Raw genomic sequence first — 23,283 nt, 5'->3', positions numbered from 1 at the left:
CAATCCTGTGAGTAATTCCAGGTGTCTTGAAAAAAATACTTGCATTTAAAATGGTACAAAATGAGAAACTGTGTTTTACTCAATAACCCTTATACTACATGTATGATTAAAAAGCTTTTCTTTTGGTAGTCCCTTAGAAGTCTTAAATACAGAACAATTAATATGGAGATGAAGTTAATAGGATATTTCTCATTAATCCCGCAGTTACATTTCCATGCCAGAGATGGGCATCCTGTTTAAGAAAAAGAGAAATGGTGAGGGTACAGGTAATTATTTCTCTTCTCAAGGATCTTGCCCTTTTAAAAGCAGTGGATTTAGAGGAGCTATTTCGTCCAGTGTTATCAGGTGTCCCAGCCAGGCCAGGAGCAATCCACACAGTATTATATCATGCCAAAATGGATGTTGCAGTCATGGATCCAGCCTGGCAGCAACTTGCCCACTGATGCAGAAGACCAGGAACCAATTCATTATTTTTCTATAACTTGTTTAATTTCAACAATACCATGATGTAACCTGCTGACATGGGAAAACACAGCACCTGCCCACAAAAGCCGCTCAGAGAGGGCTCCCTGATGTCAGAGCATGTGGCAAGACCACTGAGGTGCTGCAGTCAGATGGGGAATTTCATGCCTGGCTGCCCAGGCTGTGTTTCCACTCTGAAGAGCAGGTTTTCTGAGTAATCAGACAGGTATCTTTCACATTTACAAAATCAGCAAGAAATACATATCTAAAGCATAAATATGCTTTATATGCAAAATACCGTAATTTATATTTAAACTGTCTGACCAAATAGTGGTGTATAGTCCTTACTTTAATGCTGGCACTGGAATTCGGGGTCTTTTGATTATTCCCTTTTCATAGAATCGAAGAATAGCCCATGTTGGAAGGAAATGTGTAGATCATCTGGTCCAACATTCTGTGGAAAAGGGAGCCTATGTGAGACCACCTAGCACCCTGTCCAGTCACATCTTGAAAAACTTTAGTGATGGGGACTCTACCACACCCCTGGGGAGGTTGTTCAAGTGACTGATTGTTCTTGTTGTAAAATCATTGCTCCTTTTGTTGAGATTAAACCTCTCCCAGTGTAGCTTGCACCTTCGTCTTGTCTCCATGCGGCTCCTTGTGAAGTGAGAGGCTCTGTCCTCTCTGTAGGAGCCCTTCAAGTACTGGAATACTGTGATTGGGTCCCCCTGAGCCTTCCCTTCTAAAGCAGGTAATAGCTAATTCCTTCAGCCTCTCCTCATAGGGCAGGTTCTAGAGCCCTTGATAATTTTCACAGTTCTCCTGCGAAACTTCTCCATTTTTTCCATTTTGTTTTTGATCTAGGGGACCAGAGCCGGAGACTCTGGAGTATTCCATGGCTCACTTTCTCTTTTACAGAAAATGTATCTCCATTTCCTCTTCTTCTCTTTATATAATTCTGAAGGAGTTTGTAGTCATCCACTATGGTTTCCTAGTCCTGAGAATTTTCCCAAGTTTCTGTAATTCCTATCACATCATATATCTCAGAGTGGTCACAGAATTGCAGTTCCTCCTGTTTGTTGCACAGACAATGTGTGTATTTGCCTTTAGAAAGACTCAGGGAGCATTCCACAGTACTCTGGTACTGGCTGTGCCTGTGGAAATCCAATTGTGCATGCTCCAGTGAAATGGTCTTACATTTTATTTCTTATCAGTAGCATTTATTATAATGAAGAGAAGCCATTCAGTTTGATTCTGATCAAACAGATACATTCAAGTATGAAGGGGAAACGAAAACTGTAAAAGGATCAAACTAACCAAAGTTTTGATACTTTGTCAAGTAGAAAAGTTAAATGACTTTTCTGTAAGGTCACTGTCATTTTTAAAGAATCTACCTCCTCTATTTAACCTTTGTGGTTTTCAACAGAATTTTAATTTTGCATACTTTAAAGAGCTTTCATTTTGTGAAATAAATGCAATTAACTGTCTGTTCCCTGCAAAATATTATGGGTCAAGATTGGTTTAGATTACTTCAGTTCATAGAAATATAATCATAGATAAAACACTTTGAAAAACTTATTTAGCTGCATCACCAGGTCACTGCATTTAGTATTGCTAGTTGTAAGATTAGTGTATTGCAAAATAATTGAATTTTGCTCAAAATCTACTAAAGGCACTGGTTTTAGTAATCATGGGATAAGGAAAAATTTTAACAGTCACATCATAAAAAATTTATGTTTATTCTTCATGGATAATGCCATTTATAATAGAAGCCTGTTTTGTTTGTGTTTCTCTCTCCTGATGGTTTTGAAATGCAGTTTTACACCCAGGCTCCTCATAACTGACAATATTTATTAAAAAAAACCAAAACACTGTAGTTTGATTGAACAGGTTAAGATGTTTTTTGAGGAAGACATTTAATCAGCAGAATTCTACAAGTCAAACTTATTTTTGGAGTCTTAAAATATACAGTGTAGCCAGTGCTTGTGTTAAAAATAAAGCTTTCCATTGAAAAATGTTTCCTGACTGTTGAAACTCTAGACTACACAAATAATTTATTTTCCAGATTTATATTTTGCTATAGGTTTGGGGATTTTTTTCTGTATTACATCCAAAATAACCACAAAACACAGACCTAGACAGGAGTCAGCCCAGAGAAGAACCATACATGTTTTGCATTACTTACACAGAAGTTTGTGAAAATTAACTGGGAAAAGCAAGTTCTCATGTTTTTTTCTTGAAGAGCATGTTGTCCAATAGGGTGAACATGATGCGACCAAAACAAATGGCTGCTCTGAACGGGTTAGAAATCTCCCTGCCTATTTCCAAAGCACAGATTTGGTGCCTATCACCTCCTTTGTCCTCCAACCAAAGCCCTGCTCAGCATTCATGGGAGGTTCTACTCAGCTGCTTGCATCCTTCATACTCTGAAATGAAGACATCTGTGGGTTTGAAACTCCTTCAGGGCTGAGATGGTGATTAAGAATAAGCACAGTGAGTTAAATTTGAATGTGAAATGAAGTAGGAGTTAAGATCCTAAGCAGCTTTGAGGATCTGTGCCTGAGCTCATAAAATGCAATTAATTAGTGACTAACTGGGGACTCTCTAAGGCTTTTCCATCCTTGAGGTTTCGGTATGACATCTCCCCTCCTTAGCCTGTGTCACATGCTCTAAAGTCATCATTATGCCACGTAAGGAGTCAGACACATTTACCAGCTCTTTGATCTAGTGTAATTCCATGTAAACCATGTGTTGTTGTGTGTTTGGCAGGGAGGGAGCAGGACTGAACGCTACCAGCCTTAAACACTGACAATTGTCAGGGCATTGCTTAGCCTCTCCTAATCTGCTGAGCTGTGGCAACCAGCATGGGTTGCTAAAGCTGGTGGAAATTCATTATCGCTATTGGAATGTCATTAACACTTTCCCAAGGATTATATATACACCTTTAAGTGTCAAAGTACTCCAAGCCAGTGCTCAAGCAAATTAAAAGAAGTGATTCCAGGGAAGAGGCATTTATTGATGACAAAATGCTATGAGGGCCAACAGATGTCAGTCCTTATAATAGGGCAAGTGGCTCTAATTTGGCACTTCTTGCCATCAGGAGGAACCTCTTGCAGAGCAGATGTCATTTCTAATCCTGTCTTTCATGGGTGCCTGTGCCCTGTAGGAATTGATATGCCAGCTCAGAAGCAGGCTCAGTGTCATGAAAGCAGATGGTCATGAGCACAAGTCATGCTACAAAACTGGTGCTTCTACAAGTGTGGGTGCTGAGACCGAAGGACTACCCAGGAACATCAAAATCTTCCTACACAGGAAAATTCCCTCCAAGTAGGCTGATACATGCCATTAGTATTTTACTGGTAGTAGAAAATTGATGTTATCTGTATCTTTTTTCTGGTTATTTTAATTTTTGGCCAGCCTCTGGTGATCCCAGAGGTCATTCTGGCAGCTGAGGGCATCGGATCATACATGTGGCTTTGGCAAAAATCCCTCAATGCTTGGTGTTACTTTGAGAGCTCTACAGTGGCTGGGAATTTTGTGGTGTAGGGGACTCCCCTGCTGGGCAACAAGGGGGAGAAGTGGCACTTGGACATATATTCGTCCATCTCCTCTTTAAGACAGTGCATGACTGTGTCAGACAACACCTGAAAGTAAATCGGTGCTCCTATTTTTCTTCACATGCTTTTTGCTTGGTATACATAGTAGTCTTTTGCCTAAAACATTCAGCCTAAATCAAAATTTTGTTGTACCAAATACCTCAGTTGCTCTCACTGGGATCAAATATTGGTTTTCTTACAAATTCAGCCTTCAATAACAATTAATTTCAGTAGATTTAGTGAACACAGGATCCCAGAAACCCTGTTGCTTGGATATAGCTGCTTATTTACTCCCCTAAAATGAACCTTAGAGGAATTTAAATATTCAACGGATATGTAATATGCTCTTAACTTTTGTCAGCAAGGAGAGCTTCTAAAACATTATGAGTATGTGCTTGCCTTCAAGTGTATCTCAGGTTTTAAGAACCAGCCCTTACTACAGTTAATTGATAGTAATTACAGAGTAAGATCAGATTAGTCTGATCTGATCTGTTAGAAATGTTAATCCATCTGTCTAGGAGAAGCTTACAGCAGGTATGTTTCTCTCATCTCAGTTAGAGAAGCAAACATTTCCCCAGTATATAATTCTACTGTGTCAGCTCCTCTGAGCACCACAAGGGACACTTCAGTGGAGGATTCCTGACATGGGATGTTTCTTGTCACTGTGATCAGAGTCATACACTGAATGAGGAAAGTTTGCAGGGAATATTTGGTCATGAATGACCTTTGATGGCTCAGCTCCAAGTAGTGCCAGGAGATTCCTCTTAGAGAAGGCAGATACGCAGTGATTTCTGAGTCCCATTTTAAAATGTCTGTGCAGCCCAGGTATCTTTGGCAGGATTTGGCAGACAACTTATATTATCCTTTCTGACAAATATTACAATTGATCAGCAAAATACTATGCTGTCTTTGCTCCATGTCCTAGGGGGTTTTAATCAGCCAGCCATGCAAAAGCTCTCAGCTAGCCAAGCAGCTGTAGAATCCATCAGTGGCAGGCAAAGCCACCACCGACATACAGACTTTATTACATAATAAAATGCTCATCTTTCCTCATAGAGATGCAACACTTCATCAGAACCCAAATAAAACGGGTTATGTGATTCCAAAAGTCTGGCATAGTCAGTGAGTTGTCTGCAATTCCCAGTAACACATACAGAAATTTTACTTTGCAGTGAAATTTTCACCTTGCCCAGTGAGGCTTGTAACACTTCAGGAGGGAGCAGCACGTGGATCCACTCAAGTAAGAAATGCATATAGCTGGATCCTAAAATATATATTTTATATGGTGATGTGAAATTAATTAGTTAGCATTGATACAAGGAGGTTTATCAGCAGAAGGCTGTATTTCTGCTATCTATTATGTATGAAGGGCACTGAAGATGGGTTTGTGCCAGAAAGTAATCTAGATTTCAAAAAATCAGTGTCATCAAAACCAGTATATCATGTAAAGGAAGGGGCTTCAATTCCACTTGGCAGAGGCAAAACATTTCCACTTTTCTTAAACCCACTTTGATGTGAGACTAAGTTGAATGACCTCCTTTGCCAGTGACATGGAGCATACATGGCCCAGCTCAGTGGATGCTTCTTAGCTGCAAGTCCAGCTGTTCTGGTGAGAAAGGGAAAGCCTGGAAGCCAGGCTAAGCCCAGTCTCCTGATCCCTCACCCTATTCTTCACACTTGTGGCCATGTTTTTTTCTGCTCTAACACTCAGGAAAAGCTGCTATGATCAGCCTGGGTGGTGTCAGGATGAGACACTATTTGGCCAGCTTTTGTTTAGCAGTGTAAATACAGTCTGATGGACCAAGCCTCAAATAAAGGCCATGTCTGCAAGGGCATCCTGCTGGAAGTAAGATTACCAGTGCTACCCTGGAAGCTCAGCTGCCACCTGAGTTAGGAAAGCACAGCTTGAAGAGGCGGTGCTTCCCTCTGCCCTACCAGAGACACCACCTCTGTCTTTTGCTTGCCTGGATCAGCTGCAAGTGCAGGATACAGCCTTTGACTGCAGAAGCAGTCAGGGCAGGTGGAGGTGAAGGAAGAGCCTGCCAGTGCATCTGCACAGAGCTGCTTTTGCAGCTCTTCCAGTGGTGGTCAACCTTGCAAGGCTCTCACCCTTCAGGTGCCCAACAGCTTTCTGCAGAGCCGGGTCCAGGGGCCCCAAACCATCTGACAGCAGGTGACACAGGAGAAAGATGCTTGGCTTTAGGACTGGAGGACATGAGGAGAAGGATGGACGTGCACACAGGTGTGCTACAGGTGTGTTAGTGTACAAAAGCCATGGCTGATCACAGTTGTCATTAATCATTACTGATGGCACAAAACTCTCTCCCAGTCAGTGAGAGGGCTGCCTCAGAGGTAATCACTGGCAGTGCAGAGACCCAAAGCTATGTAAAGCTGCTCTGAGAGGCTCTCTAAAGCTGTGCTGAGAGGCACTGCAGATTTGGCTCCTTATTTTGGTGCAAATTATTAACCTGAATAATTAACCTGAATTCAAAATTGAAGTTTCATTTTTGAATGTAAAGACTTCTGAAAAATCAGCTTTTATGAAGGCACAAAATTAACATTTTACAGGGAATTATTCCTCAAACATCTTTGTCTGAGCCAAAAAAAACCAAAAACAAAAACAAAGGCAGTAGGAAAAAAGACTTTAAGCTAAGTAAGTTAGGCTCAAGCATTGTATGGACATCAATTCTTAAGCATCTTCTTTTCTGGATGGAAAGGAAACCTGTCATGAGCTAGTGTCTGATCTCTTGCATATTTGCCTGCTAGGAAATACCAGGCACTGTCTCTCTGCAGAGACAAAAAACCCAATGAGCCAACTAGTAATCTTACGTGCTATCAAAACATCTTAATAACATGGTTAGCCCTCATGATCACACCGTCCCTCTTGGTCCATAGCTTAGTTTCAGCTTGAGCTACAGAGCTCAACTGTATGTTCAATGGTGTGTCTTGAAAATTACACTGTGAAACCTCATATTGAAATATACCATGCTGGACTTCAAAACAGCAGCCCTTAAAGTAGTGAAATAAAAATCTCATTTGACAGGTTGTCTATCTGGTAATCATCCTATAAAATTTGCTTACCACTTCACAAGTAACAATCAGGAATAAAGAATGGGAATTTCTTGAAGGATGAGAAAATGTCCCAAGTTAGTGAAAAGTGTGTCTTGCAGGTTTTGGTTTTAAATGTCACCTGATTATTTCCAGCAGTTTAGGTATTTTTCTTATCAGATCATTCCCCATGGCAGTGGCTTTAATTTCACTTTGTGCTTGTACTTCTGCTTGAAAACTGGGGCACAAAAGTGCAGCCTAGTAAAACCCAGAGGAATAATACATCCCAGTGTTTTGCAGGTGAAAAAAAGTCATCTCGGCCTCATTTATCATCAGGTTTTCTGCTCACTTCTCTGTCTCTGCTGTTTCTTTGCTGTGAGATTTGGACAGTGGCTCAAATCCTTTTTTAAAGTTTCTTCAGTTCTGTGACTGGGAAGTGATTTGGAATTGCCAAGTGGGATCACTGATGCAATAACTAGGTGTAACTTCCTTGTCATTAACTCGGCATCGAGTAGTGTCCAAAGATCTTAATATTGGAAAGGCTTTCCTATAACCCTGGGTAAATGCTGGTCCTTCACTGAACATGCATGATGCCAGCACGTTCCCAGTGTCTTGCGTGCGATTACAGCTGTGGCAGGAGCTCTCAGCTCCAAGCCTCCTGCCAGCACAGGGAATGCTTGACCTGCTGTGAAGAGCTGGAAACTCACTCCATGTCTATGAGTGTCATAGGCTGCACGCAGCAGCCCGCAGGACAGGGAGCCACACTCATGCTCTAACACTCCTCTGCAGTTTGTTTGTCAGCAAGACCTGTAGGCATTGTCAAACGATGCAAATTCTCCAACAAAAGGAGACTTTATTGCCCTTGATTGCAGACAGGGAAATCTGTAGCTGTGGGGTTCCAGAACACAGCCCTTCCTATCATTGTCTCCTCTCAGATCAAGGCCTGCCACACAACACGGCCTAATTAATTTCTCATCAAATGCAGAATTCTCCCCATTCACATTCCTGCTAGTTCTACAGTTATATATATTATCATATGTTATTTCTGTCCTTTTTTATAAATATTTGTAAATAATTTCAGAAAAGGAACAAGAGGCACAAACTTGTAGTGGCACATACAAGAGAGCCCTTCTTTTCTGAGGGTGAGGTGCCCCAGAAATGAGCTTCAGCCAGATGGTAAAAAAGAGTGGTAACAGATATTGAGAAAGAGTGGTTCAAAGACATCTAGGAGCAAGTGGGCTTTTGGTGATGGTTTTCTTCAAATATGCAGCCCACAATTTGTTCCCAGCCCTAATTTCTCAGTGTCTACTGGCAAACAAATGTAGGGGAAGAGTGGCTGCAGCTGGGACTTTCCAAAGTAACTGCAAGTCTTCAAAGGAATATTCTTCTTTTTGGTATTTTTTTTATTTTCAGAAGCAGAAGAGTAGGATTCCTTGGGGCTTATAGTGAGATGATAAAAGTGAGACTGAAGGCCTTTAGCCCCAGCAGAATGCTCTACTGCAAATTCAGCAGTGCTGCTCCTCACAGAGCACAGAATCTGCAAAAATGCAAGGCCTTTTATGTAGCAGCCCCCAGACAACTCACCAGGTGCTTCAAAGGCAAGCAGAGTCTCCCCTGGCTTAGACAGAATGCCAGAGTAGAGTAGGAGAGAAGAAGTACAATACAACAAAAGATGTGGTCACCTGGAAACTGTTCACCCACTGCGCATCTTGTGTTTCTCTACAGGCTTTTACTGAGAAATAAGAGGTGGTATCATGGAAGGGCAGAAGCTACTGATTCACCTGTTGCAGATAATAGTGGGAGGCATTATTTCATGAGGGACTAACAGATGGACCATCTGATGAATCATCTTTCTGATTTTCCTTTAAGTTTATTCCTTAAAGTAAATTAAAACCTTTCTTTTCCTCCTAGATCATGAGAAATAGGCATTCTCCTAAGTCTTTAATTTAATTACTTCTTTGAATGCTATCTGAACTCTGGAATCCAGCACTATGTGCAGCAAGGTGAAACTCACCTACCTCTGCTCCTAGGGAACTGGATGCTGCCCTAGTGATATCCATGGAAGCAACAATGCTTGTTGGAGCATGTTATACACACATGTGTTGTTGTTTCCCTCTGTCTCTTTCCAATTTCCATCTATTGTGAGTGAAGAGAAAAGTGGGGACAATGTCTCTTAAGTTAAACATTGACCTTATCTCAGCAAATCCTAAGTGTATTGATATTGCTGTTGTGGTGAGTCGACCTTGGCTGGCTGCCAGGCACCCACCCTGCCTGATAGTGAGTCTCACTATCTCACCTCCTGTACAGGACAGGAAAAAAAATAAGGTAAGACCACAGGTAGAGACAAAGACATGGAGATCACTTACCAGCTGCTGTCACAGGGAAAAAAAATTGACTTGGAAAAAATTATTTAATGTATTGACAATTAAAATAGAGTTGAAAGGTGTAAAACAAAATGAACAACTAAAATAGCTTTCCCCCACCACTTTTTTCCAGTCTCAACTTCACTTCCTCCTTCCCAATTCCTCTACCTCCTCCATCCCATATCCCCATTGAGCAGCACAGCGGGAGGAGAATGGGGGTTGCAGTCCATTACATCTCTCTGCCATTTCTTCCATCTCACACTTCTTCCTGCTCCTGCATGGATCTTTACCCAGGGCTGCTCTCCCTCAGGATAAAACTGATACAGCGTGGTTCTCATGTCCAGGCCCACAGCTTCTTCCAGGGCCCTGCTCCTGGGAGGGCTCTCCATGGATGCAGCTTCCTTTGGGCCATGTCCACCTGTCTTCCTGTGTGGAGTTCTCCATGGACTGCAGTGTGAATATCTGCTCCACCATGGTGCAGGGATTAAATACCTGCTTCCCCATGGTCTTCTCCCTGTTCTGCAGGGAGCACCTGCTCCCTCTCAGCCTCACACTTCTTCCCTCACCACTCACTGTAGGGCAGAGAATGAATGTTGAAAATAAGAATAAAGGGTTTCCATTAAAGAACACTTGAACTCTATTTCTCTGCAAATAATGAGAAAAATTTACTCTTCAAGGTTAGTGCTTCTGCAATGGAAACTTAAAAACAGCTGAAGGAAAAAAATATATTTTCTACAAGTGGTGTTCCCCAAAGTGCCTGAGTAAGCATACATATGAGGCCACTTCAGGAATAGCCTCAGGAGCGTGGTGCAGACAGCCTGAGGTGGACACACGTGCTGCAGCATCCCCCCGGCACCTGGTGCAAGAGGTGCCCTCGTGCACAGCTGCAGAGGAGATTGGGCTAAGTTGGGCCAGATTTTCTGCTGTTGTGACTTTATGGAAGCCAGCAGTGTTTTGTCACAGTTAATTCAACACATAAATTTAAATGTTTGTTACACAGGTGAAAAATCCATGTAGTTTGGATATGCAACACCGACCTGATGTGCTGAGGGGTTGTTATGTGCAGAGCTGTGTAAAGGTGACAAATGCTTCAGGTCTTTCTATTCCTGTATAGAGTACACTACACTGTTTTGAGTTTTTAATGTGGCTTGGGAAAGGTCAAATATGTTTGTAGAAGTCCATTTATACTGCAGATACACACTTTAAATTAAGAATTATACGCAAGCAGCCTCAAAGACACAGAAAAACTTAAAGCTGTTTTCTCAGAGCCAAAAGGTATATTTTTCCTTTATCAGAAAGAAGATTTTCTTCTCCAACTTGCTTTTTTTTTTTTTTCCTAGTAAATTTTCAGTAATAAAGGGAAAAATGTAATCTTTACTTGTGTACTTTCAAGAAGCCTATGTCTTAAAAATACTGTGGACTCGGACATGCCAATTATTAAGATAATGCTATCGTTTTCCTGCAGGCAGTACCTAACCAATATTATATTGTATCTTTGTAAAACAATTGAAATAAAGATTATAGGCCTTTTTTGACATCTTTTGTATTTCTTGCACTATCTCCACTCGTTTTTTCAATCAAAACGTTCATTCTTCTGCAAATGTTCAAGTCCAGATCTTTTGCTCCTCTTAGGCCTTGTAGACAGATAGGTAAAAAGAACACTCCAACTTTGCCTTTCTCAAATGTTAAGAAAATATTGTTTTCCTTATGTCTACAAGGAACCTAGGATGTCATTTTTCCCTAGATGGTAAATGCAGGAGGAAACCAAACCAAATAAAAGTTTTGAAAGAGGTTAATATAAGGTGAAACACTTGGCAACCTAATATTTGGTATGAGAATATGACTGAAGTGGATGTAAGAGTTCAGGCAGAATTTTTCCTCTGTTTTTTATCTTATTATTCAAATGTCTGAGTGTGATCTGAGGGACTCTTTGTGGGAAATCTCCACCTGAGAGGGGAATTTGAAACTTTGCACCACTGAGCCCTGCTATTCCCCTCCATTTCAGACACCAGCAGCTTCCAAGTGATAGGGTGAATGTGTGTTGTGACTCCTCTAGCAGGTACAAAACCATAAACTCATCCACCCTTATATTTAGGAATCCCTTGGTTTCTTTACGAGTGTTGTAGCCACATACCTGCATAGAGGTAGACATAGAGAAAGTCATAATTTCCTGTTGAAATCAGACTGTAACAGCTGCCAAGACTTAGCATTTAAGTCTTTGGGAACTCTTTATTTTTACCTGAGGGTTTATACTGGAGACAGTCTGTGTAACTTAGCCCAAGCTGCAGTGAGAACGTGTCACTGTAGATTATAATTGCTGATAGAAGTTTGGTCTGTATGCCACAGTTCACATACATTTTTTATGGACTTGTAATTAGTGCAATTCTGGTCTCCTGCAGGTTCCAGCTTCGGAAATGAAGATCAGCCCACCCCTAGGGCATCTGCACCTTCTAAGGATGCTCCCAAGGGGAGCAGCAAAAGCACGACACAGGTATCGAGCAGCACAGCGACTCCACGCAGGAGCTTACTGCCAGCACCAAAAACTGCCGCAGCACCTGCTGGTAAGTGCTCCAGACTTAAAACACCACCTGCATTAAGCCAAGAAATGCAGAAACCTTGCTGGGATGCTGCTTTACTTCTTGCTTTTAATTAATTTTCCTGCCATCCTTGGGCCCATTGCCGGTGTGCTGATTTGGCTCATAGATCTGTATTTACTGCAGACTCTTTGTAACACAGTCAACAACACAGCTATAATCTCATTTTGTGAGTTATGTGTAGAATTGAAGGCATTTACTGTCCCTAACTACACATGCCAGACATTTAGTGTATATATTGTTGGTTCTCAACAAGCAGCTATTTGAAAATACTGCATTCCTTTAGAGACCAAAACATTCCATTGAGCAGATAATTCATTGCTAGGTATGTTTGCAGTGATGAGAATATTGGCCTCTAGGTGTGAGTAATCTTTTTTTTTTTTCACTCAGAGAGGCAGAAGGAGGCAAACAAACAAAGCAAAAACCCCTTAGCCTTGTTTCTAAATTGTTTCCTTGCCTGAACTCTCCTTCTGCTCAATTCAGTTATGTCTCAAATGACCAGTTCCATCAAGTTCAGATTCCAAAATAAATAATTTTATCCAGGCTGGCTCTTACTCAAAAGTGTTTCATCTCTGTGTAAGTTCCATTTGGTTTGATAACACATTGCAAATGGAGCTGGGAAGGAAAAATCAGTGCAAAATATGAGACAAAGACGTTATGAATTGCTAGTTCTTATCACCTGGTTTCAAGACAGATTTACCTGTTGTAGTGGTTTGACCTTGGCTGGACACCAGGTACCCACCAAACCAACCACACAGAGGGAGATAAATACAGTAAAAGGCTCTTGAGTCAAGATAAGGATGAAGGGATAGCTCAGCAGTTACCATGTCATAAATTTGCCTGTTTTATTCTGGAAGGAAAGTAAACATGGAAGTAGGATTACCTGCCTGTGTTATGCAAACAATCAGACAGTTCCTGAACAGGGACACCTGACAAGGTTAGGAAGTTGTTATTATACACAACAGACAGAAGCAAAAAAAAACTATGTTGGTCCAATGTTCTGGTTTAATTTTTTTTATGAGCCAAATTAGCAGCATATATCTGTGGCCAATTTATGATTTTTTAAAATTTTTTATTTTTTTAATAAAACAGTGTCATGGTTCCTCAAAATGCTAAGTATTTTATAGGAGCAAAGGTTGAAATAAATCAGAGAAATTATGAAGACAAGGTGTTTTTAGCAGTTCTAATCTTGCCTTTCTTTCAACAGCATATGAACACTGGGTGCAGATCCCAATGTGATAGAGACACCTACAGAACGTAAACTTTTCTGTTTAGTTATCCTTTGGAGAGTGATTTCTATAGGCTTGATGTGGCATATATATTTAGCATCTGACCAACCTCCTGTGCAAGACATTGCAGTTACTAAACTGAAGTGCTTAGAGCACTCCAGAGTTACAGCTGAGGAGCACAGGCACTATGTGTATTGCATACAGCATATTTTATGAAAGGAAGAAGGAAAGTACTTCACAAAGAAGATGGCAGTAATTTAAATCTAAATAGCATTTCTGAAAGAGTGCAATATCAGGTAATATAAAAGTTGCATTAGTATTTCAGGGATGTACATAATTTTATCTATGTATGAACAGTAAATTAATTCACAAATGAAAAAGTATACCTATATTAATGAATCAAAAATAGCCATCAAAATCAAAAATCACATGAAAGCTTTCTTGCATTAGATGTCACTTGAGAAGACCTGTAATTTTCACTTGAGAAAACTGTAAATTTTCACTTAAAAAAAACATAGACACAACTGCTTAAGAGAGATTATATTCCTGATATTTCAATAAAAGTGCTTCTGAAATAAATTGGACTGCAGGGAATAAAAAAATATTTAATTAATGAAAATGGACTCCTTTAGCTTCTGTTGTGCAGCGGATGATGCTGTGCTTCAGATGATCAAAAAAGAATTCTGGCATGGGACAATAGCAGTGGAAGATTGTTGTCATGCAAATTGTTTTGCAGACATGAACTGATGGCCTTTCAACTGGTCTGTGAAAACAGTGCACTTGATTAGGTTTCAGTGCATTGCACAGCCCTTTTCATATTTACATGTCTGTCAGTTTATAGAAGAGGAAAAAGAAAGCATTTACTTGACTAGAAAAAGAGGGGTCTTTCAATTTCAATTAAATGCATTAGCTACTTTGGGAAGTACAGTGATAACCTAACTAAAACTTGCCATTTCTATATTGCTTCATATTTTGTTTAACGAAAGCACTTCTCCATCAGGAACTTTGCAACTACAATCTAGCTCTGAAATTCATATAAGCTTCCTCTTTCCACAGATGTTGATTAAAAGATATAGTACTTGAAACATACATATATTAATTTTCTGGTTTAAATTTCCCTTAAAATGGAGGAATATCTGCAGAAGGCACTATTCAAAGACTTAGTTCTGTCTGCCAGGCAGGATCTGCCACCAAACTCTCTATGAAATCAGAGAGCTGTGGGATTTTATATTTTCTATGCCCTGTTATGGATTTTGAGGGGTGTGTGTTGGGGGATTCCAGTGTCTACTTGGTTATTATTTAATGACTGTTGTCATCCATAAGAAATATCCTAATTTGAGTGCAATGACAGTGGCAATAAGGTATTCATTTGAGCAGCTTGTTCCTACTTGGCCCCCTAAATTAAAGACAATCAAAAATATTGTTCAAAAAATTTACCTGGTCAATTCTTTTGCTTCTAAAAGTACCAGTAAATCATATATAACAGGACAGACTGTTAAATGCAATCAGTCAAGATGAAAAATGGGAGGCCAGTGTTATCTCAGCTCTCACCAGCAATCTTATAGTGTAAAATGTGCTTTTTTTGATCAGATGCTGCAAAATCCAGACAGCACAATGTCAGCAGGAAGGAGAGGGGTGAGCTGAGGGCACCTGAGGGGGGAGGAGTGAGCCCCAGCACTGCAGGGATGAAGGGAGAAGAGTCTGCTGCTGCTTTGTTCCCCCTTGCAAACACTTTCCCTTCAAAGCTGAGCAGCAGTGTGCAGTGGGTTACATTCATATTGTTCCTGTACTGAACACAGGGATATGCAGCACTACCTTACAAGTGAAGGTGGGAGTTCATCTGCAAGTTTTCCTGTCTTTCTTCTGGGAACCACTCTTAAACATGCCATAGTACAATTGTGTGAGGAAGAGACAATAAAATGCCATAGGATCCATGCAAAATGGCAGAAAGAGGAGTAGTTGTTTTAACTCTGCAATTAACGTTGGATGTTCTGAATCACCCTGAGATTTTCTGTTAAGTCAAAAAAATGACACATTTTATCAGGTTTATTTTTCACTTTATTTTTTTAAACACCAGCTAAAGAGACTTTTCTTTTTTAATACAAGAACAAGGCAACTGTTTCCAGACAAGACCATGAAATAATTGTTGTCCTTTCTTTCTTATCAGATTGACTTTAAATTTGAAACAAACACAAAGGGAAAAGCACAAGCATTAGCAGTTTCTACTTCAAGAAATACGTAGTCTTTCTTCTACATCTACTTATTTATTCAGTCTTTCAGTGTCTCATAGATCACAGGAAGTAGAGAGTCTCTAGAGAGAATTAGACTGCTCTCATTCTACAGAATCCATCATATTTCCAGCTTTGCTCATTTTGTCTCAAACAATGCATGCAGGGATGCGTCATTACTCACCAAGGACATGACTAGTCATGGGTATCAGGGGAAAAGGCAGAAGAAAGCTCAAAGGGGCTCCCTGTGTCTGAGTGACTGAAGATATTTCCTTGGATGTTTTCTTGGTTAACTTGCAGACTGCATTAGTTAACTTGTAAAATACTCCTGAGAACAGCTGGAATCCTTCTGAATGCAGTCAGTCCCATTGAATTGTTAATGATGTCTATAGCATGTTAGGATTTGTTTTGGGATAAATACTCAATGTACAACTTGTTAGCAGGCTTTCAGTCAGAAGCATGAAAGCAAATTGAAGCCTATCCCAGCATACTGGCTTTTGAAGACTCAAAAAGGTACAGACAAATACAAGTGCTGATTCTGCAGTGCTTGAGATGTCTTGGATAAGGTGTCTTTTGCTCTGCTTCCTAGGCCAGCAGTCAGCGCTCCTGGGGGAATGGAGAAGTGGCTTTGTTTGTCTGCTCTTTTCCTAAGTGATTTCTGGAATGTTTTGCCTTGTGTTTCTAATTATTTTGCATTTGCTCCTTCTGTTTCATTTGGAGCAGGCTGTATATGTTAATTAGGAAATGTAAATACCTTTACAGAGCTGTGTGTTTAGAGGCCTTTTTCAAAAGGAAATGTTATAAGCACACCAGTGGAAAATACAAACAAATATTTATGCTCATTGTTCTCTTATGGCCTGAAATATTTCTTTACACAAGTACAGCTTTTAAAAGAGGGGAAATGTTGAGAGATTTCTAACCTAAAATGGAATGTAGATTCACCTAAAAATTAATACTTTGTGGCTTTGATTACTGGCTACCAGAACCAAAACTTGTCATTGCATGAGCTCTGTCAGTGGTAGGCGTTGGGAGAGCCTTGGAAACTGTCCCAGGAAGCCTAGAAATTAATGGTAGCTCCAAAGATGTCAGGAGCTTTTTGCTGGGAAGTTCAGAGCCCTGGTTATGCAGCTAGCAGGAATAAAGCTAATGTACAGGCATTTAATACAGAGCTAATTGGAATTCCATATTTCTGGTCTGTGGGCAATAACATTAAGAATTTGAAGTAAATTTTGTTCCAGATCAGATTTAATATACATTGTAAATAACAAATTTAGAAGAACATGAAAAAAAGTGTGCAAGTTCAAGAAATATGCACTTATGTTGCTTAATTTCCCTTTGTAATTTTGTGTATTTTTTATTATTTTATGATTGCATACATAACACCTTTTGACATTTCAAAATATGTATGACAGAAAACTATTTGAGGTTTTACATGTGTTCAGGCCTGTAATAACAACTGAAAAATGTTTGTCTTGTTTCCTGAGTTTTCCTGGAGCATCAGATTTTTTTGTGCGTTTTAATCTTTGAATTACTTTTAGTACAGTTCAAGCTAGAAAAGATCAAACTTTACAACCTCCTGCTGCACCATATCCTGTGCTACTGCACATTATGCTAATTACTACACCAGTGCTTTCCCTCAGATTTTTTTTTAAACCTGAAATCCTATTTTTCTATGAAACGACAAATTCTGAGCCCAAACACTTGTAATCTAAAGATTTATTTTCCCTGCAGGAAATCAACATGTTTTCCTAATGTTTCTCTTTGAACCATCTAACAGCTGCTGTTTCAGAAGACAAGAACAAGCCCCATTTTTAGAAAAGCATTCAGCTCAAGCTCTTATATGAGGTCTGGTGCCAGGGATGGCTCTTGCCCTAAAATTTCCCTGTGGGTGATGAGCTTAGCAAAACGATAACACTTTGTTCCCGCAGACCGTCCTTCCTCTTGCCTGCTGTGTGCTTTCTAAATCCCTCTCCTCTAAGAAGGGCCACAGAGAGGCCACCAGGGCCCTTCTACTTATGAAGGAGAAGTTGAATAATTGCTATCTCCACGTGTCCCTGGCCCCTTCCCAGCAAGGCTGTGCTGGGCGCTGGCGCTTCCCTTGCGGCACAATCTCTCCTCCCCTGCCCGCTTGCTGCACCGCTGCCCCACCAGACCTTGGGAGCTCTCCTAGTCTTGTAAACTGAACAAGGGCACTAGTCTTCCTTGGTATTAGTCCTACTTGTCTTTGCTTGCCCAGATATCTGTTTGCACCTTCTTTCTGCCGGTTTTCCACTTTGTGGAGCCAATGTCCTGCATGCAGCTGTACCTGCAGGGCAGCACCCATACACAACTCCCACGGCTTTCCACAGACCCTGCCTTGCCCTCTGCTAAATTCTGGGCTTCTTTGCTCTGTTTTCTTTCAACCAAGCTCAAACTAGGGAGTTGATTCTCATTTTGTTCTTAAGGTCAAGGGACTGAATGAATTCCCCAGCTGTTCCTCACTGAAAATGTCTCAAAACCAAAAGTAGTTAATTATTTATGTGCCCAAGGAAGGCATAAGGAAAGCACACACTTTTCTCTACTGTTGCCCATGTTTGGCATCTGGCATAGCAAAATTTATGGAGGAGGTCAGTATATGGCCCATTTGTGCATTATATTTTTATTTTGAAAGCCCCAGAAAAGCCAAAGCCTTATTAACATGAAAAAGTGATGCTTCAGTCTGTAACTATATAAACTATGTCTTATAAAACAAGCCCTGGTTTTGTCTCACAGCTACCATATCAGGCTGGCCCTTAGTAATGAAAAGGCACCATAAACTTATTTTATGTCTTACTCTGTAGTAAAGTGCAGTGTAATAGGGGGCAGGCACGGGCAATTTCTATCTTCAGTCACTTCACTGTGAGAAGTATTAATCACAAATGAGAATCATAGCCTCAACATGTTGTATTTATGGAGAGCAGAGAAAATGGACAAAAGTAAAGGTGTGAGCAAGTGTGCAATCTTTACAAGCTCCTGGCAGCTGATGGTGTCATTTGCCTGTGAAGAGTGGAAGAATCAAAGAGGGTTTTAGAACTTGTCCCATGCTTCCCTCCCACAAACAGTTGGACATGCAGGTGCATGTGCTCTTTCCAGAGGCACTCTGCAAGCAAATGCTGAGAGGCAGTGCTAGAAATTATGCAGCTCAGCTTCTGGTGTGTGACAAATGCTGCATCTGCAGATCTCTGCATGCAAGTCCTGATACAGACAGAAGTGGAAGGGTGAAAGATTAATCAGAAATAAACCTATATACTGCAGCTGTGACTAGGTGTGGATTTGGAGGGAGCAGAAAACTAGTAAACTAGTAAATGTCCCTGAGGATTATGATCCCCATATAAAATTATCATTTTTCTCCGCTGCTGAAAGAGCCAGGTCACATTTGTATTAAGCAAGATGGAAGGTAGTGTTAGCTTTTGGACTGCCACTGTCATTAGGCACCACCAAGAAAATCTGATTTTGTTTTCCTGCTTTAGATATTTCTGTGCGACATTTTCCTATAAAATGTCTGTGAACATACTGGTAAGAGAGGGGAAAGTCAATAAGGAAAACTTTGATTTCCCTCTGTAGCAAGTCATTTGCCTTAAATCTCTCTGTTTTCCTGTGTATCCAGGGGCTGTGACAGCCCTTCAGGCTAAAATGCAACCCTCAACAAACACTAATGGGTAAAAAAAGAAAAGCAAACAGAAAAATACATTATTGTCTCAGGGCTTTGCTTTTTATTGCTCCTTCTCCTTACTTCTTTGATGAATGTTTTCTGCTTGAAATCCTGTGTGTGTGACTGTCACACCATGGTCAAACAAGCAAGGCAGGACCTCATGTTAGTGCTCTCAGCGTGGTCCCCACAGCTATTTTGATGGGAGCTGTGGGTGGGCAGGAGGAGCTGAGCCTGGGTGGCCACTCTGGCTTTCAGAGGAAGTCGTATCTCCCTGGTGCAAGAGGCAGTTGCCAGCTGCAGAGCTCTGACAGCTGGCATTCCGTCCCAAGGCCCTGGCCAGGGAGCTCCAGCGGTGGGACAAATAACAACAGACACTGAGCTGCCTCTCTCGGAAATGTTCCATGCCCTGTTCCGTCCCACACTGGCACAGTGTCTTGTAGGGCTGTGCCCTGAGTGTGCTTGCCCTGACCCTGCCTTACTGCACAGAGAGCCACGCTCGTGTGTCCTGGCAGCCACATGCAGCACAGCTCTGACACGGGCTGCCTGCTGCTGGTTCTAGCCTCTCTCTTGACTCATCTTGGGAAAGCCGGTCTCCAGAAAAGGCAGCTTCCTTACCTCTGGAAAAGGTGGCAGGGTAGGGACTTGCAGGTAATTTCAGTCAGCTTTGCACAGTCCTATTCCACTTCTCCAGCAGCCCAGAATGAGATTGCACAGCAAGGTAAAGAGACAGAACACAGCACTCAGAACAGATAGGATGGGTTACCTGTGTAGCTATTTGTGCCTTGATGGCATTTTTCATGGTGCAGGTGTCTGGAAAGCCAAGGTAGTGTGTAAGGCCTTCTTGTGTCCTTCTTTAGTGCTGTGCATGTCAGCTCAGCCACATGTACACAGCCATGGTTGCAGACACGGCAGGCTGGCATCCAACCTAGAAGTGCTGTGTAGCATCATTCTGTGTAGAGGCCAGAATATGTATTGGTGAAATACATTTTGATGTGGATCTTAGTGACACAGTTCTGCACAGTTACAAATAGAATTATAAAACAGATGTCCTTGTACCTTTGATTTTTTTTTTTTTCTCAAACAGGTGTGAAGAAAGAAGTACAAAAAGATCAGGATGCTAGCAGACCAGCTGTCTCATCCCCTAAGAAATCAGCAGTAACAGCCACAAAACTCCATTCACCAGGTATTTATGAGCCTGAAAGCACTGTTTCAGGAAAGATTTAAACTTGTTGACTTTGCATCGCTTGTTAACACACTCAAATCTGAGACATAGTATTGCTAAGTGAGAGTTGATTGTGTCCAAGGTTCATTAAGCTGGCTACAGCAGGCTTTATCATACCAATGCATGGGTTGAATAGACTTTTGTTCTCTTTGTTATAACCATGCAATCATCTCTCTTTCAAAACAAAGAGCTGTTGCTATTACATGTTTAAGGGCACAGGAACATTTTTTTTTTATCATTATAATTTTCTTACAAAAAAGAGGACAGATACATATAGCAAAATAAAAGACACCTCAGACAATTGCCTAGAGCGATAGTGGATTTCTCAGAATCTACTCTTACTTTTATGCAGAAGGACTAAATTTTCTGGGCTATTTCTGTGCATAGTTGGAAAAGGAATTATCTATACAAATAACCTCCAAAGTGCTACTGGGACATTGTCAGCTTATACCTCAATATTGGGCACAAACACATGGTTTTAACATTTCTGAAGAATGCCTTTTGTTATTTATTAAAATGAAGAGAACTTGTTTCTATTTATGTCTACTGGGTGTACACTAACAAATGGGTAAGGTGCCCAAAGGCTTTTGTGAGGCTGGTCTTTGGTTGATCTAAATGCTTCTGAAATGAGTGTGCACGGTCTCACTGATTTCATTGTGCTTGAAGTTTATCTTCTGTTCCCTCATTTTTCAGACTCTGTTTGAATGCTTAAAATGTCATCTCTACATCTATGTGGTATATATACTTAAGTTATAACTGTGGGGGATAGAACCCCATGTTGCTTCATTTGGTGGCAAAATATAAAGCATGTAGAACAGCTTTCCAGCTCCTATAAATTGCACCAAGAGTTTCTCCATTATTATTAAATTTAATCCCTACTTTTCTTCTTCTTCTCGACCAACAAAATCAAGAAAATTGAAGGGTAAATTTAATCTTCTCAGGCACCAACAGGACACAAAATTCTTCTCCTTACAAAGACAATAGAGTAAAAAGATGAATTTAACACTGTCCTCTGAGTCATATAATTTACAGGCTATTTTGCACCTGATGAGATCACAGAGAGATCCAAAGAATTTGTTGCAGAGAGTGCCAGACCAGAAGCTCACCAGTGTTTATAACGGTGGGAGTCCAGTTTAAGCATCAGCACAGATTCCGGCTGTGGCAGCGTGTTACAGCACAGCTGATTTGCTTCCACTAGGATTACAAAGCAAAATGGAACACTGGAATATTTGTACAGTGTATTTGTGTTGTCTTAAGGAGGTCTGCATTTCCACGGGTGACTTCATAATTTTCAAGGTTTTGGTGTATCCAATTCATGAGGGCCCCAAAGGTTTTTCATTCTCGTGAGAGGCTGAGTAACTGACCTCCATCCATCAGACTGATTTAGAATTTGTTCAGCTTGCTTGTCTGCAATTAAGCCAATGTAAATTTGTTTATCACTCTAAGGATCAAGTAGGAAAATAAACCTCATCTTCATTTATTGTTTTTTAGAGTAGCCTTTGGCCTTCATTGAAATAACTACAGCAATAACAAAGCAATAATGACAATTTTTTCACCTACTTAACAATTTAAAAAACTAGCCAAAGCAGCCTTTGAAGAGGACACATGGTGTAGCTGATGCTAAGGGTCAGTCACAGACTTTCCTGCATCAGAATCAAACTCCTGCAACGTTTACACTTTTTGATGGGAGAGAATGTATCTCACAGGTAATTCCACCACAGCTGCATCTGGCCACAAAACAGGTCCTAAAATTTCTGAGTGCTGTTTCTAGGTTGTATTTGCCTGTTACTGGCCTTCTCACATTCAGTTCCTTTCAATCAGTGCTGGTTTTTGACTGCCATACACAAATTTTTTGAGCTTTGAATCTGAAGACTTGCAAGGGAGTTTTGAGATGCAGAGTCTTGCAGGGATCTCAGTTTTATCTTTTGATGCAATACTATTACTGAGATCTGTGTATAGGAACAGGTGTCCATAGATGCAAGTGCTCTCCTTCCACTCCATTTTAGAATGGTGCCAACTGCTTCTGGCATCTGTCACTCTACAGAATGCTTGATATCAGTCATCTCTAAGTAATTTACTCACTTTCTTTACCAAAATGTCGGATATTGGACAGTTAAAAGGCGAATAAATTGCATACCCCCATCTAAATCCTCATGGACAGTGTTAATTATGAGTATATACTTGCTATGTCTCCTTAGTTCAAACACTCACGTAGATAAAAAAGACTTGGGAGTTTTGAAGTGGATCAAAGGGGTTCAGTGATTTCAGCACACACTGGGTCTGCCCCTCTGGTCCCACCACCAGCAAAAAGGACACTGAGGATCAGGGCCAGCATCATTAATATATACCCTGTTTTGTGCAGAGCAACAGAAGAGAGACATCAATGGCAGAATAAGCTTAGTAAGCTGCCTTTCAGACCCAAATGAACCGAGAAATTCAGATTTATCCCTGAGGAGAATAGCACCGTTTAATTTACAAGGACAGCTTATAATACCGACAAGGACAACACAGATGTGCACTTCAAATCTTCCAGTGAACAGGAAGGCTAGAAAAATATAAGACTAAGCAACCTGATGGGTTTCTGTTTTAATTAAAACTGAACTGATTTCAAGGGTTTCCCCTACACTTCTCCCTAAGCCTTCTGTTGTAACATCAACATCTTGCTTAAACAACCCGAGATTTTTATGCTAAAAAGACAGACCTTTACATCTTTAATTTCTTATTTTGTGGTATTACCTACTGTACAGTTAAGAGCCCCTTGACATGAAGAGTCTGTATTTTCTTTTTTCTGCACAAAAAGGCTGACGAGCCTTAAGTGACATAAAAATGGATAGAGGGCAATAGCTATGCTGCTTGAACTCTCTTAATGAC

The 23,283-nt window shown here is 40.7% G+C and overlaps 1 protein-coding gene across 1 annotated transcript in view; it reads left to right on the top strand.

Annotated features, from left to right (window-relative positions):
* MTUS2 (microtubule associated scaffold protein 2) overlaps positions 1-23,283 on the top strand; it is a 170,097-nt gene that overhangs the window by 97,593 nt on the left and 49,221 nt on the right. The window contains exons 5-6 of the mRNA XM_088052304.1: positions 11,869-12,030; positions 20,275-20,373. Coding sequence (XP_087908430.1) covers positions 11,869-12,030; positions 20,275-20,373 — 261 coding nt within the window. The remainder of the gene's footprint in view (positions 1-11,868; positions 12,031-20,274; positions 20,374-23,283) is intronic.

Source organism: Pseudopodoces humilis, chromosome 2 (genome assembly GCF_049639895.1).
Source record: "Pseudopodoces humilis isolate 2021_Gansu_Grassland_sample_001 chromosome 2, ASM4963989v1, whole genome shotgun sequence".
NCBI lineage: Eukaryota > Metazoa > Chordata > Aves > Passeriformes > Paridae > Pseudopodoces > Pseudopodoces humilis.
The sequence above is the reverse complement of the archived record's forward strand: the minus strand, read 5'-3'. Positions and strand labels throughout refer to the sequence as shown.